This window comes from Ambystoma mexicanum, chromosome 10 (assembly GCF_040938575.1).
Source record: "Ambystoma mexicanum isolate Mex_15411 chromosome 10, UKY_AmexF1_1, whole genome shotgun sequence".
NCBI classification, from domain to species: domain Eukaryota; kingdom Metazoa; phylum Chordata; class Amphibia; order Caudata; family Ambystomatidae; genus Ambystoma; species Ambystoma mexicanum.
In genome coordinates this window covers 590,451,582-590,466,165 of record NC_090932.1, presented here as the reverse complement: position 1 = coordinate 590,466,165, position 14,584 = coordinate 590,451,582, and the positions used below count along the sequence as shown (strand labels likewise).

Below are 14,584 nucleotides of genomic sequence, written 5' to 3'. Positions count from 1 at the left end.
ATGCTCGTAGTGTTTTGTGTGATTGCTTACTTTTGTGTTGTGATTCTGCCGTTTGAACTTCCCTTTCCAGTACCTTCTGCAATGTTTCCTTCCCTCTTATGTATGACACGGCCTGAGATATAAAATCCTCCACATCACTGCTTTCCACGCATCCCATACCATGCGCCAATCCACTTCCCCAGTGTCGTTCTCTTTAAAGTAGTTAGTGATCACTTTCTCCATATGGGCCCTAAAATTAATCCTTTAGGATTAATTCATTTAGCTGTCATTGTTTCTGGTTCTGAGTTTTACCCCCATGCATGTCAATATGAAGTATCACCTGAGCATGGTCTGTGAGATATTTGACCCTGATGTCTATTCTCATCACCTGGGGGATTTGCATTGACAAGACCAGGACCATATCTATTCTCGAGTCTCCCTTGTGCACTGTCGAGTAATGTGTATAATCCCTTTCGGTGTTGTGGAAGAATCTCCAATCTTCTATTAGCTCCAAGTGTCAGAAGAATTTTCCCAGGGCCTGATGGTTTCGATTGTCATTAGCTGTGGGCGGCAATATTTTATCTAGTATGGGGTCCATGACACAGTTGAAGTCCCCTCTGATTACCACCTGGCCCCCGCACCAACTCTCTATTTTCTAGAGCACAGTATCCAAGAATTAGTCCTGCTTTTCATTTGGACCATAAATTGCTATTAAAGTATATGTCAGGCCTCCGAAGGTGCCTTTAAGTACCAAATATCTCCCTTCTGAGCCCCCATAACAAAACTGCTTCCGAAATGCCAGCAAGGCTCCTAGCAGGATCACCACCCCCTTTGTTTTTGTCTGACTTGATGCAAAATATTGTTTGGGGAAGGCACAATGTGTCATCCTCCTTTCCTCTTTAGGTAGGAGGTGTGTTTCCTTTAGGAATACCACAGATGCCCGAAGCTCTGACAGCTATCTCAATATAGAGTGACCTTTCATCAGTGAGTTTAAACCCTGGACATTCAGGGTTACCATATTTATCTCAGCCAGCCATACTTAAAGGGTTGTAGAGCTCTCGGTTGCCATTGCTCCTTGATTTTGTTCCCGGTCCTCAATAGGATCTAAGTCATATAACTATCCCACAAGAACAGTAAGTAATTTGACCCAAACCCCCCCTCCATCATCCCCAACTTAGTATTCTTTTGCATATTCCACCAGTTATAGCAACTAATCCTTGTGGGTGAACCAATCAGGGTGTCTATCTGGCCCCATGCCCTTCCCCCTCCCCCTCTTACCAACCAGGGAACCCCCAGATCCTTCCCTTTCAGAACCTTTCTTTAGAGCTCTTTATTGCTTCCTTGTTTGTCCCCCTAAATCTCTGTAATGATTATGTGGACCCTTCACCTCACTTAAGTCCTCTTCAGGTGTTGTCATTATGCTTTGAGCCCCTCCCTCTCCCTTTTGTATAAGGACCCCCCTGTCGCTATCCTTCCTTCCTAGTTATACGCCCAGGGCAGTTTTTGGACTCTCTCTCTGGTGACGGGTCCTTGGAATGTGGGGTGTCATCCTTACTCATCAGATCTGCCATTTCCTCCTCCTTCGCTATGTGGTATGTCTTACCCTGGTATTCAAAGCGAAGTCCACACGGAAAAGTCCATCTGTAGCAGATCCCTTTGTCTTGCAGCCAACTTGTGACTACTCAAAGCCTCTTTCATCTCATCAGTGTAGCTTGGGCCATATCCTGGTAAAGGGTAATGTGGCTGTCCCGGAACTTGATTGGTTCTACTCCTCGTGTAGCCTTCATGATCTGTTCCTTCACCCGAAAGAAGTGCACCCTTGTGAGGACATCCAGCATCAGATATTTCTTTTGCCGGTAGGCATTGTATATTCGGTGTTTTCTGTCCAGCACCATTTTATCGCCCGTGGAGTCTCCCAGCACCAGTTGGAATAGTGCTTGGACATAGTCGTGTAGTTCAGCTTCCGGAGCCGCCGTTGGTACTTCCCCTAAGCCTTATGTTGTTCCTTTGGGATCCGTTGATCCGTTTTTGCTGTCCTCTTGCCTGGCTACCTTGATTTGGTGAGACTGATTACGCAATCCTTTATTTCTTTCCTAATTTTGACTAGCATTTCCTGCAGATCCGAGCACCTCGTGGGCCAACAACCCTCCCCCCCCCCCAGGGTCATCTCAGGGCTTGTGGGCATGTGGATTTGTGGCACATCTATTGTTGTCTCTTTGTAGGGTCTTGGTTCTGCATCATGGCCTTGATGTCACCCAAAGGGGGGCCCTTCAGTTTGTTCAGGTACTTTGCCATTCTCAATTTTCTGGGTCTCACAGCCTCTTTTAGAAGTCTCCACCTCCCTTTGTTTAGGTGGTAATTATTTCAATTTGCATCCTCTCTCCTCCAGGGAGAGGTCTACAAAGGGAGCCGGGGGGTGAGGGAAACTCCCCCTGCTAGACCTACCAGTTCCTATGTGTTTCTGGTTAAGGCACTGAGTGTCCCGCTGCACGTGTGTCTTCCTGGGGGCTCTTGTTATCCCTTATCTCTGTGTGTTTTTCTTCTCCTCCAGGTAGCCTGATGGTTGCTGGGCCTCTCTGTGTGGTTTGTGTTATTTTGTGGATTCAACACAGTGCCTCTGAGCCCCCTCCACAACCTGTGACTCTCCCGCCAGGTCTGCATCTTTCCTCCCATTGCTGCAGTGTGTTTGCGTTGGAAGGGACATGTTCCGGGCCCTATCCGTGTCTTCCAGGTGCTTGGGTCTATCCTAAGCTGGGATTTGGAGAGGGAGACCCGCCCCCACAGCTCCCCCTCCTCGGTTGCTCACCTCTCTGCCTGTTTCCGATGATCAGGCATCTCCGTCCAGCCCTGCCTTGTGTTCCGCACTGTTTTCGCTTCTGCCAACATATGCGTTTAGATTCCTGGAGGGTGATCACTGCACGACTCCAGGACACCTCGACACATGCTGATTTCACTGCCAGGGAGACGCTTCATTCGCATGGCACTGTCTTTGATCTCCACCATCTGTGCGCCTGCCATTTTGGGTGAGTGTCACCGGAGCTTTCTTCTCGCTTCTTATCTCGGGAGCCCTGGCTCCGCTTGAGTTCTCAGTACCAAAGGGTATTGCAAAGGGGTTCCAACCCTTGCTCCATGATTCTGGATGCCTGGTGATCACATTTCACAGGGTTCTGGGCCCTGGTGAAGGCGTGGGATAGGGAGCTCACCGAGGAAGTATCCGACTTGGTCCTCGGCTGGCTACGCCCTCCACACAGACAGACTTTTAAGTGAACTCTTTAACTCAGACTTTCCTTAGTTTTCGTTCAGGTAGGGACATCTCACCTTATTATATGGCAGTTAGGCCTTCAACTTTCCTGACATTTAAGTTAATAAACACCTTTTGTTTGAACTTTGTCTGTTGTCTGTGTCTTACTTTATGATGCTTTCTCAAACGGCTGAGTCAGATCAAACCTGAAGAATTTGATTCAGGAAGAAAGGTTAATAACACAAGCACATCACACTCCTTAAACTGTAGCTCTACATGAGCACTATTCTGCTCCCACTAGCCATGCAGGTACACTGCAAAAGTGAAAGTGAAACATATTTATCGCTACACTTCCTCTCCCAATCAACACCACTTTGGCCTTGGGTTGCCTTCTCTTACTGACCCTAGGCATAGTTGTAGATGTTCTGGCGCTGTTATTTGGGTATCTGATGTTACTGTGTTGGCATATTGTTGTGTGCATAGCACTACCTTAGCTTACGGAATGCCCCTTGTGAGTCTGCCTCCAGCCATATCGAGGTAGCTTGGGCAGCCTTATAGCTCCCCCTGACACCTCTTTGGGTTCACGTAGGTTGCAAGTTTTCTTGGGAAGGCAAGGAATGTGTATGCTGAAATAAATTATTATCAGGGTCATTATGCACCCTCTCTCATTGACTACCTGCTGCAAGTTGCCATGATAGTCATTTATGGAGCATTTATAGGAAGATACTATCTAATGCAGTTGTGTGTTATTAGGGGAACCCTCATTTCAGTATAAATGCGAAATCTAATGACATGACATCATTTCCTATGCACAGACAGAAAAGTAACTATGCCATGAACTTTGTGAGCTGCCTAAATGACAAGATCATGGTTTAACAGATATATAGGATTATAAGGGACACAATGTAATTTTCCCTTGATATGAAGAGCAGTTCCTCCTAAATTTGAACATGTCTCTAGAGAAGAATTGAGCATTTGAAAACTTTGAAAAGACTGTGTTCCTGAGGGGCTAAGTAGCAACATAATAGAAAGTTACTGCAGATGATACAATGTTTTCCAATCCAGCGACTTTACTTAGGTTCTTGATGGTTACCTCCCTATAAAAATAGACCCAGCCTAGGGACTTGCTCAAGCTCTTTCACAGCTCAGTCTTCGCCAGTCAGAGGAAGGCACTGTTAGAAGGCATGCTGACCTGCACTTAATTGTCGAACAGAGCTTACTGAAAAGCTGGCGAGAGTAGGAGTGGAGTTAAGGCTCTACAGCCTGCAGAGCTGTGGCCTAATCCTGAGAGTCCATGAAGCCAGAGTTCACAGTCTTCCTGTTACGCCACACAATACCACTAGACCGACCTCCTGAGGTATAAGAGGATATGTATACTTTCCACTCCATATGAGAATATGGAAGGTTTTCCTACTGTATTTACTTGAAGTATCAGTGAGAATGTATTATTGCTGGTCAATGTAAAAATCATACCTGAAGATCCGCTCCGGGAAAGATGTATGCAGAGTTCATGTTCAATAATCATTCTTAGTTTTCTGTTTCAATTTTCAAACTGTGTGTTGTGCTGTGAACACAAATAACATTTTTCATGCTAGACTTATAACCAAGAATGTCCAATATGTGTGGGCAGGAACTCTCATGGGGTGGTCAGATGTTAGTAACTCGTAGCATGTGGTATGTTCTGATGTGTTCAAATGGGTTCCCAAAATGTATAAAAGTTTTTCTGATTACAAGTGTATTAATCGCTACATGTGGCTCAGTTTCTTTGCGTTTTCTTGCTATGTTCCCTGCATTTCTTTCTTGCGTCTTCCCTTTTAGATGTCCCTTGTCATTCTCTTACTCTTTGATCCTCTCTTTCTCACTCTTATTTGGTTCTTCTTCTAGTGCCAGCGACGAAGTTGAGCACCCAGACTCGACCCAGTGCTGGGCGGTGCCATTGCAAATATGACTTGATGGTCTTCTTTGAGATATGCGAGTTGGAAGCCAATGGAGAGTGAGTGGCGGTTACTATCCCTGTTTATTCCAGTGTACTATCCACAATCCCCAGAGCCAAAACGCAAGGACAGACACGTTTACCATTGATATAGTTATTGTCAATCTCCAAACCCAAGGTACATTCAGTTTAAACCTCTTCTACTTACCTGAACACGATAACAGGTTGCTTCCTAATACTCAAAATATATTGATCAGGCTACCACCCTAGTTATGTAATGTGTCTTCTAGACAGCCTCTGCTAAACATCACCACACAACACGCCTTTAGGCCAACCCCTTCAGCATATTGGTCCCACAATCACTCTTATCTCTCCAAGCTCTTGGAACCCTTTAGTCTCACATCTTTTTTTCGACTACCCAGTCCCAACTTGTGGTCACTGCCTACTGCCCATGGGAATCTCCTCTACCATGCCTTGCGGCAGCATAGCTATACAATTTTCCACTAATTCCAAGACCATTTGGATAGCAGCCATTTCATTACAACTTTAGTCCCCACTGTTACAATAGAATTTAAGCCCTCGCCCTTTTGATGTTGCCCATTGGCAACCATTGAACAAAATGCAATCAATGACAACCCTCTTGCCCTTTTAGTATGTAGTGGAGTTCTCAGCCTAGGGTTAACTGACATGTTATCCTATCTACATAGTAATGCAAATCCAATAAGAGCTTCTTGAAACAGTCTTTGTTTATGTATATTTAGTAGAGGTTTCTGCCACTCCAAGAACTACTTTTGATATGACATATGCCCTCACATGACAGCATTGTCATGAGCTGTGGTAGAGGTGTACTGAAAAAAGTAGTGCAACTGTGGTCTCGGCAACATGAGATAAGTGATGCAGCTGGGGCATTCCAATGGTCTAGGTGACTAGTAACAAAGGCTCCTATTACAACTGTACACAAAATCCTCTATGCAGAATGGTGACTATAGTCGTAAAAAGTAGAGGAATGGTAAACAGATAAAATGTAAAGTAGTGCAACACTGTTCCCAACTGTTCCTGCTCACTTCGATCACTGATTATGAGAAGATGTAAGAGACAGTCCTCCAATATTACATCTGTAAGGGTGTTTTGAAGGTGAGACCTGCATGCCTATTGTACTCAATGATTCATTTGTTTCTCGATGAACTAATTGTTAAGCCAAAAAAACGGAGATATCTTAATTTTCAATACTTTGCCATATAAGTCAATTCATTAATTAAATAAGACTTGGTCTCAGCTTTGACTTATACTGATAGACTTGGTATGGGTGGGGTTTCTTTGGTTAAATAGGAATCTTGGGAGTTGCGTGTCTCAGGTTTGCATTCATTCAAGTTTTTTGCAGCCACCCAATTACTAGTAGATGTCACATTGAAACTTTCCCGTGCATCCTCCCAGATTTTCACTGGGATATGGATTCCAGTGAAATTTCTAGAGATCATTCACGTATGCTACCAGATCGGGTCCCGGTTCCACAGCCCTTACTCCTCCGAAGAAATAAATGTTAATGCTGTATTACCCAACTATAGAATGATTTAGCTAAATATAATACATATCTCTGAATAGCACATAGGGGAAAGGCAACAGGTGTGGTGAAACATGAGCTGTATCTGCCAGTATAAGCCTGTGTTCAATCCTCACCACCTGAGCCTCTCCCCTAGCTTTGCCATTTTCCCTCCTTTTGGCAGCTGAAAGTTCTTTGCCCCCCTCGCCCCCACCACCCACCCTCACGTTCCACATACTACCCTCTTTCGACCTACATACCAACCCTCTCTCGCCCACTTACGTGTGAACACTGTCCTCCAGAGGCCCTTCCTCCTTGTCGGAAAAAGAGTACATGGTCTTACTCCCTTTACTGTTTCCCCCTTCGGCCGTCATGCCTTTTTGTTCCTGGAAACCTATTAGTACCATTGAACTGAGGCCTCAGGTTGCTAATAGCATTAATGACACTAATAAAGGTGGGCAGAGCTGTGCATGCTCTCGAGCTCTCGTCGAAGCCCTTGCTTTGGTCTGGCCTACTTCGGCTGAGGCTAGCAGACCCTTACCAGCCCAGGCCGCCATGGCACAGGGACATTAACACTACCGTCACATTGAATAACTAAACAAAATGTGTAGGAAATCTTTCGATCAGTACTGGTTACTCTGCCATCCGGGGCACAAGAAAATCACAGAGATAGCCACAATTTTCGTATTCAAGCTTTACATCTGTGATGAATCTGATGATGTCATCACTCGATTCCCCAGAGATAGCCTCTTCCCAAGTGGCCTGGGGATGCCAGCCGCTATATGAGGAGGACCACATGGGAGGAGGCTACCATCAGGGGGAGTCAGGCCCATTCACATGAGACATGGTATCCCCCTTTTTCTTTTAGGGATACCCCTCCATTCTCCATGCCCTGATGGCATATTGCAGTAATCGCCTTCGAAAATCTACAAGACTTGCTGATAATATTGTCCAATATCCTGAAAATAGAATGACAAAAACTAACTATGAACCCCCTGTATATGAGTCCTTTGGTAATACTGGGATGAGGAGGAGGAACAGAGCTATGAAGATCATTAGAGTATGGAAGCCCAGACCACGTTCTAGTTGTTGGAAGGAGGCACGCAATGCTGGGACATTTAAATTCCACACAGCGGATGGTGGCAGGAGAGAAATAGCTGACACAATCACGCAGCTTGCGTTGGAAGAAGCTCGAGGAGATTGTGGTGGCAGGCGAAGTCTTGGTAAGGGAGAGAAGCAGGTGAACCGCTGCCCAAACCTAAGGGGTTGTTGGCGTTCCTTAGGGGAAGGAGCTGAAGAGCCGCTGCTCTCCCATGGCAGGGCTCTGTGCAGGATGCTCTCCTTCTGTGGTGACCAGATGGAGAGTGGAGAAGAAGCTGTTGGTTCTCCGGATCGACCGGCGAACGGCAGCATTGAAGGTATGGCCTGAGGAAGAACAAAGCAGCCAAACACAGCCGCCGAGCCCAGCTCAGGAAGTTCGGATCCTTCGGGGGGATTGCCACGCACCGGGGGAAAGAGGTTAAAGGCTGTGTGGGAATGGCACGAAGCCCTGGTAGAGAGAGGCTGCTGAATTCTTGGAAAAGGTTGCAACCTGAGAAACTGTGCGAGTCTGGGACCCGCAACCATATTGAGAGAGAACTAAGTTGTATCAGAAAGTGTTGGCAGGAGAGTACACCAGGCATAGTCAAGTGTAACTTTGTGGCAAAATACTTTTTCAATTTCAATTTACGTGTAAACTTGAAGAGGTGTATCTGAAAATCAATTAAATTCATGCTAGTTGTGGGTGCAAATGATAAACCTTAATTAAGTACTTGTTCTTTAAATTTGGTCATGTTACTGTCTGATAAATTCACCACCAAACTTTCTGCAGTTAGTTCCCCAGTTGCTTCCTCGAGCCTGATCTCGTTAATATTAATGTTATGGGCCTGTTTAGATCTGGATTTACCCCTCCCCCGACCCCCTTCTGCCCCTGAATCGGTGTTCCAAGTTGGTGTATATGGGATGGATGATAGTTCGAACCTGACTTGTTTTGTCCCTTGCTGGGTACCCTTCCTGTAGAGCCTGATTTGTTCTAAAAAACCCATCCCTGGTGTGCTTTGGGGAGGGTTTTCTAATGCTTGAGTTGTATGAGTTGCACCTTCTCCATCGAAATCTAGATCAGAGCTGCCTGCCAATGTATTTGGTGTGTTATCTTTGGATTTCCTTGCAAAGTTGTCAAATTTGGGCTGAAAAGTATATACGCGGTCGTCCTTATAGTCCCTGTCAGCTCTGAAGTATTTACAAAATTTACGGAGTTTCACTTCGTCTTGCTAGGCTCCCAGAATACTATACATTTTCCAATAGTTTTTATCTTTAAAAGATGGTGCATTGGACATAATTCTAATTTCTTCCTTAAGAACATCTATAGCCTCCAGTATTCTGGCGTGCTCCCTCTTAGCATGTTCGATTAGTAACTTAATCATATTGGTGGAACTCTCATTTAAATTATTCTCCCACTGGTTGGCTAGGACCTGTTCTTCTTGTTTTTCGAAATTGGGGTAGATTAAAATTCTTAAACCTCTCGGGATCTTATTATTCTCCAAGTAGTTGGTGAGTGAGGCATGTTCCCAGAATGTATTAATCTCTTTCTTTGAAAGTCTTTCCAATTTAATACATTTTTGGCTTATTGTTTCTGTAGTATTATACGTATTTCTAAATGGATTGAGTGTGCTCCCCCGTGGAGCAAACAGGGCAGCTCTCTCCTTCTCTCTTTTCTTTAGATAATCAGCCATTCTAACTATTGAATATAGAATGTAGATTTTGCAGCATCCAATGTTACTTAGTACATGCAAAGTCTTTGAAGAAGATAAGTGTGATGGAATGCCCACCATCTATGTGGATGGATGCTCTTACCATGTTGACAACAACGGGGAGAAAGAACTTGTGGCTGGCGTATGGAATGCATGGGTGAATGAGTCCCCAGAACCCTCTGCTGGGTACAAGATTGGTCCCCAAAGTAGTCAGGTGGCAGAGTTGATGGCTGTGCATCAATCCATCCTCACTGCTGTCCAACATCAACTCCACAAACTGGTCATAATCACAGATTCGGATTATGTACAGAATGGGTTCATAGAGCACCTGGTTAATTGGAAAACCAGAGGCATGTTATGTGCTAATAATAAACCCTTGAAACATGGGAAGTTAATTCAAAACATTGATGATCTGATCACCGTGAATGGGATGGCCATCTACTGGAAAAAGATCAAGTATCATTCCAAAGTAGAGGGACCAGACAAAACTGGAAATGACTTAGCTGATCAGCTGGCCAAAACCGGGCCCATCCAAGGGAATCTAATAGAGATTGAGTCCCTGTTGGGAGAAATCCAGGTCACTGCTATCACTAGGTCCCAGACAAATGCTCACAATGATCTTTCAACTGCACAATGGAGTAAAGAGACCCCAGATGCTGATTTGATTACAGCTCAGAAAGGGGATCCAATAATTGGTAAGTTTTACCAACACATTGAGGACCCTGACAACTTTCCCCTGACGGATACCGATTACATTGGGAAAGAGGACCTCAGAGTGTTGATGAAATGTCCAAAAATGTTCTGAATCCAAGACGGTTTGTTGGTAAGGAAATCCCAAGCTGGTCATGATCAGTGGGTGGTTCCTACCTCATTCCGAAGCCTGATGTTAAGTCACGCCCATGATGCGGCCACTGCCGGTCATATGGGGTTGCAGACAACACTTGAGATCTTAAGAGAGGTTGCATACTGGCCACACATGGGGCAGGACCTCGACCAATACTTGAAGGGGTGTCTTGTGTGTGCACAATTTCAGCCAACATCCCTCACACACCGTGCACCTCTCCAAAAGAGGGGAATGACACTGCCATGGTCAGATTTACAAGTCGACTTTATCGGGCCCGTGATTCGCTCCTCTAGGGGGAATAAGTACATGTTGACAGTGACATGCTTTTTTACTAAATGGGTGGAATGTCTCCCGGCCCCAAACTGCAAGGCAGAAACAGCAGCTGCCCTGATGATCAATCACATCTTTTTGCGTTTTGGACTACCCCAAAGGATTGAGTCAGACAGAGGTAGCCATTTCACCAGCAAAGTCATGACAAAGATGTGGGAGATACTAAGGGGTTGAAAGGAAGCTACACATTGCTTACCGCTAGCCTCTTCTGGTTCAGTAGAATGCTACAACAAAACCATTGTGAGCATCTTGAAAAGGTTTGTGGCAGATTCTGGGCCAGGTTGGGATATTAGCTTACCTCTTGTCCTAATGGCCATCAGATCTACCCCTTCATCTGAAACTAAAATGTCACCGTTTGAGTTGATGAATGGACGCAGGATGGTGCTTCCCCAGCATCTGTTATGCAGGACCCAAGAGCAGACATTGATCAATGCCTCCACAACTCATGAGTAGGTTGAGAATTTAAGGAAACACCTTCAACATGCTTTTGCCTATGCTCAGCGAAATCTAGAAAGATCAGCCGATAGCATGAAGACCCACTATGACCTGAAGACCACCAGAAAGGAATACAATGTAGGAGACCGGGTTTATCTGTACAATTTCCAAAGGAACCAGGCTAAACAACGGAAATTTCTGCCTACCTGGAAGGGACCTTTTGAGATTGTAGACAAGATCGCGCCAGTCGCCTACAAGATCCGCATCCCAAAAGGCAGTTTGTCGGAAGGGGAAGAGAAGTGGGTCTATATTAATCAGCTAAAGTGTTGCCATCCCAGGCACACTCTGCAGCAACTGGAGCAGTCCTCTGGAACCCCAGAGGGGGCCGCTCCAGATTAATACATTTCCAACCCTAAAATATCCCACATATAGTCTCTAAAATACCATAATAAGAATGCAAATGTCCCCTGATTTATAAAATGTATATGTTCACCCCACTACATTAATAGTGGTGGGGAAATGTCTACGAATATGTTTCTGCTGCTTTGCTTTGTCATCCTAGGCGAGATAAACCATGGAGACTGACTAAGGAGGACGACCCGGGGACCAGGAGCAAAAGATCCGAGGGGCCCGGGGTATCGCTCAATGCTCCCATCAGGACTGGCGAGGAGAACCTTTCAATCCACCACTGATGGAGGAAAAGATGCTGAACTTTGCCATCTGCGGAATCACAAGAAGATGATGCGGACATCCCAGTCTTGCGAAGTTCCATCGATGAAAGTTCAGAATGGCCATCGCAAGAGGGGGGCTTGTGGGATGTTTGAACCCACTCATCCAAGCCCTGCAACATCATTGTGCATTACTGGCAGCGGAAACATCATAATGGCCGCAGGAAAGCATGCTGCTCGCCAGAAATCATCCAAAAATGCACAGTAAAAATCTGTAAAATAGCCTGCCACCCACTTTTGCCTATACTAGTGAGCACTGGAGGTCACTTCCTAAGACCACCATTGGGCTACACACACAGTAGCCTGAAACCATTTGGGAATAGCAATACTGATTGCCAAAAGCAGCCCAGAGCTGTTGGGAATTCATTTTCTTGATGTCAAAAATTGCTAAAATCATGGCTCACCAAAACCACTAAAAAGGTCCCACCTCCTTGTTGGGGGGTCAACATCATTCTCCCGCAAGAATCTACATGAATCTGAGGTCCACAGAAGTGTATCTATATTTGAACAAAGTATATTTTGAGGATTTCTTACTGGTAAGACAGCTGTCAAAAATAGGTGCAGTACCGGTGCTCGCCACTGACCGGCGCTGGTGATCTAAATTCCGACAGGAGACCTGTATTTCAGAAGGTAAACAGTAACCTGAGTTAGCTGAGACTTCAAAAGGCTTGCTTTTCTATGAGAACTCTTCACACCTAGTCTTCTCAGCAACATGGCAGGAAATTGCATGGTCCTGTTAATCAGATGGAGAGTGGCACCCTGGTATGCTAGCAGGAACACAAGACAATTGATTCTTTCAGCTGAATAGGATATGCTGATTTGGGTGTAACTGCCCACACTGCTCTAGGAAAAACTAGACAAGTGACCTCTGAGTCAAGCCAAGTTTCTAGGGGCGTGGACAAACCAATGGATGTACTGAAGTGAAGGCAAATATATGTTTTATAAGAATACTGATAACTAATTGTAACCAGCTGATAGAAATGTACAATTTTGAGATTCTTAAAATGACACCTTCACTCACAATTGAAGACGAAGTTGGACGCTGTGGGATGTTCTGAGGCCAAGCCCCGTAATTATTAATATTGTAGACACTGGGTTTATACTAGAAAAAATGAAAACATACAGTAATATGCACAGAGAGGATGTGTACCTCTGTGTAAGGTTTGGTGCAAAACCAATATTGCGAAACCCACGAAAATCGCAAATAAGTTGTCATTTCTGAACCCAAGCTCTTAGAAAGAGCAGGGTTGAAGAGAGACCTGTCTTAATTAATTTGTGATGTACACATGTATTCTCAACAACTTGCGTATCTGGGAAGCATGTTTGATTATGAAAAATTGATTTTCTTGAGAAACCAAAGAGGAGTGTTCTTTCCTTCAGCCATAAAGATGATACCTGATGACTCATTCTGACTCACTACTCCCTTCTCCAGTCAGAGGACAGTAAATCCTTTAACCTATCAGGATCCTCAGAGGTTTGGGCATAGAAAGTCAGCCTCCACACCCCTTTGAGAACACATAAAAAGAGACTGCTGAGACCCAGATAGGGACACTAATTTTTCCACTACTCATCGATTCCTGCGCAGCACGCTGCCCGACCATATCCAGACAAAAACTCCAGACTCCTGAGGCTCCAGGCTCCAGAACTTAGACTCCAGATAGACTCCAGAACCAAACTCTAGAACTAAACTCTAGAACCTTGGAGAAAAGAGGCCTAATCCACAAGCTGAATCCTTTTCAGAGGCCCCAGAATCCAGCAACCTAACCAAACTTTTCAACATCCTTGCCGTGCTGTTCGCTTCTGGCCCAGATCCCTGTGCCAGAACCGAGATCCAGAGAGAGCAGTGCGGTATTCAGACTGACCAGACCCGACCACTGTGCAGTGCCGATAGCAGACCAGAGAGCGTGCTGTGAGCAGAACCAGTGCCTGACCGTCCGGTGGCGAGAGTGCAGTCCCAGGGCTATTCCAGTCCAAAACTAGGAGTGAGTATCCAGTCTAAGAACTGTACAGAACTAACCTCTTAGTCTAAAATAATCTTATTTAAACCATTTCAACCTGACCAGACTTTCATAGAAATCGTGTGTCCATTCTGTGATTTCCAATCTGTAAAAGCGTCATCTGTCATTCTGAAAGATTTACTTTATTTTTGAAAATCTACCTCCACAAAAACGTCCGTATCTTTTGAACCGTACCTCCTAGAAGGGAGAATTAACTGTCATTTTAAAGCTACGATCCTAAGCTTTCCAACAAACTCAGAACGACATTGTTATTCCATAATCGCGCTTTACAACTCGTAAAAAGTGCCGCGAATTGAAAAATTTGCTCCTGTTGAAATTGCTGTCTTTTGCTTGCAACTGCTGAATTTCGTTTTCAACCTGATAATCACTCATGAATCATTGATAGTGTTGACCTGTCCTAATTCAAAGTCACTATCACCTACCCTGAATCTCCTTTAGTGAATAAAAATCATTTTTGACATAATTTTCACTTCATTGCAATCACATTTAAAAGTATGTTTGCCTGTTTAAAAGCATACCGGTTTTCTCTAAGCTTGCTGGGAGGAACTGGAATTTGAACTGCATTTTGATTGTATTCCTGAAAACTGTTTGCTCTCCTTTCCATCTCTTCATATTGCATAAAGCGGGGAGTGAGTTGTCACAAGGGAAAAAGTTATCATATTATCTCTTGTTGAAACCATATCAAGTTATTCCTGTGTTGCATTCTTTACTACCTTGCATTTCCTTGAAACCATACAAAGTATCCTC

General features: G+C 44.7%; 1 protein-coding gene and 1 long non-coding RNA gene across 8 annotated transcripts in view; one reads left to right on the top strand and one right to left on the bottom strand.

Moving 5' to 3' along the window:
* The window catches only part of KIF1A (kinesin family member 1A), a 4,129,412-nt gene that overhangs the window by 2,485,751 nt on the left and 1,629,077 nt on the right, over positions 1-14,584 (top strand). For all 7 annotated transcript variants that reach the window (XM_069618139.1, XM_069618143.1, XM_069618141.1 and 4 more), the window contains one exon: positions 5,105-5,213. In XM_069618139.1, the coding sequence (XP_069474240.1) occupies positions 5,105-5,213 (109 nt within the window). The remainder of the gene's footprint in view (positions 1-5,104; positions 5,214-14,584) is intronic.
* Positions 1-14,584, bottom strand: part of LOC138491571 (uncharacterized) — a 333,185-nt gene that overhangs the window by 286,749 nt on the left and 31,852 nt on the right. The window lies entirely within an intron of this gene.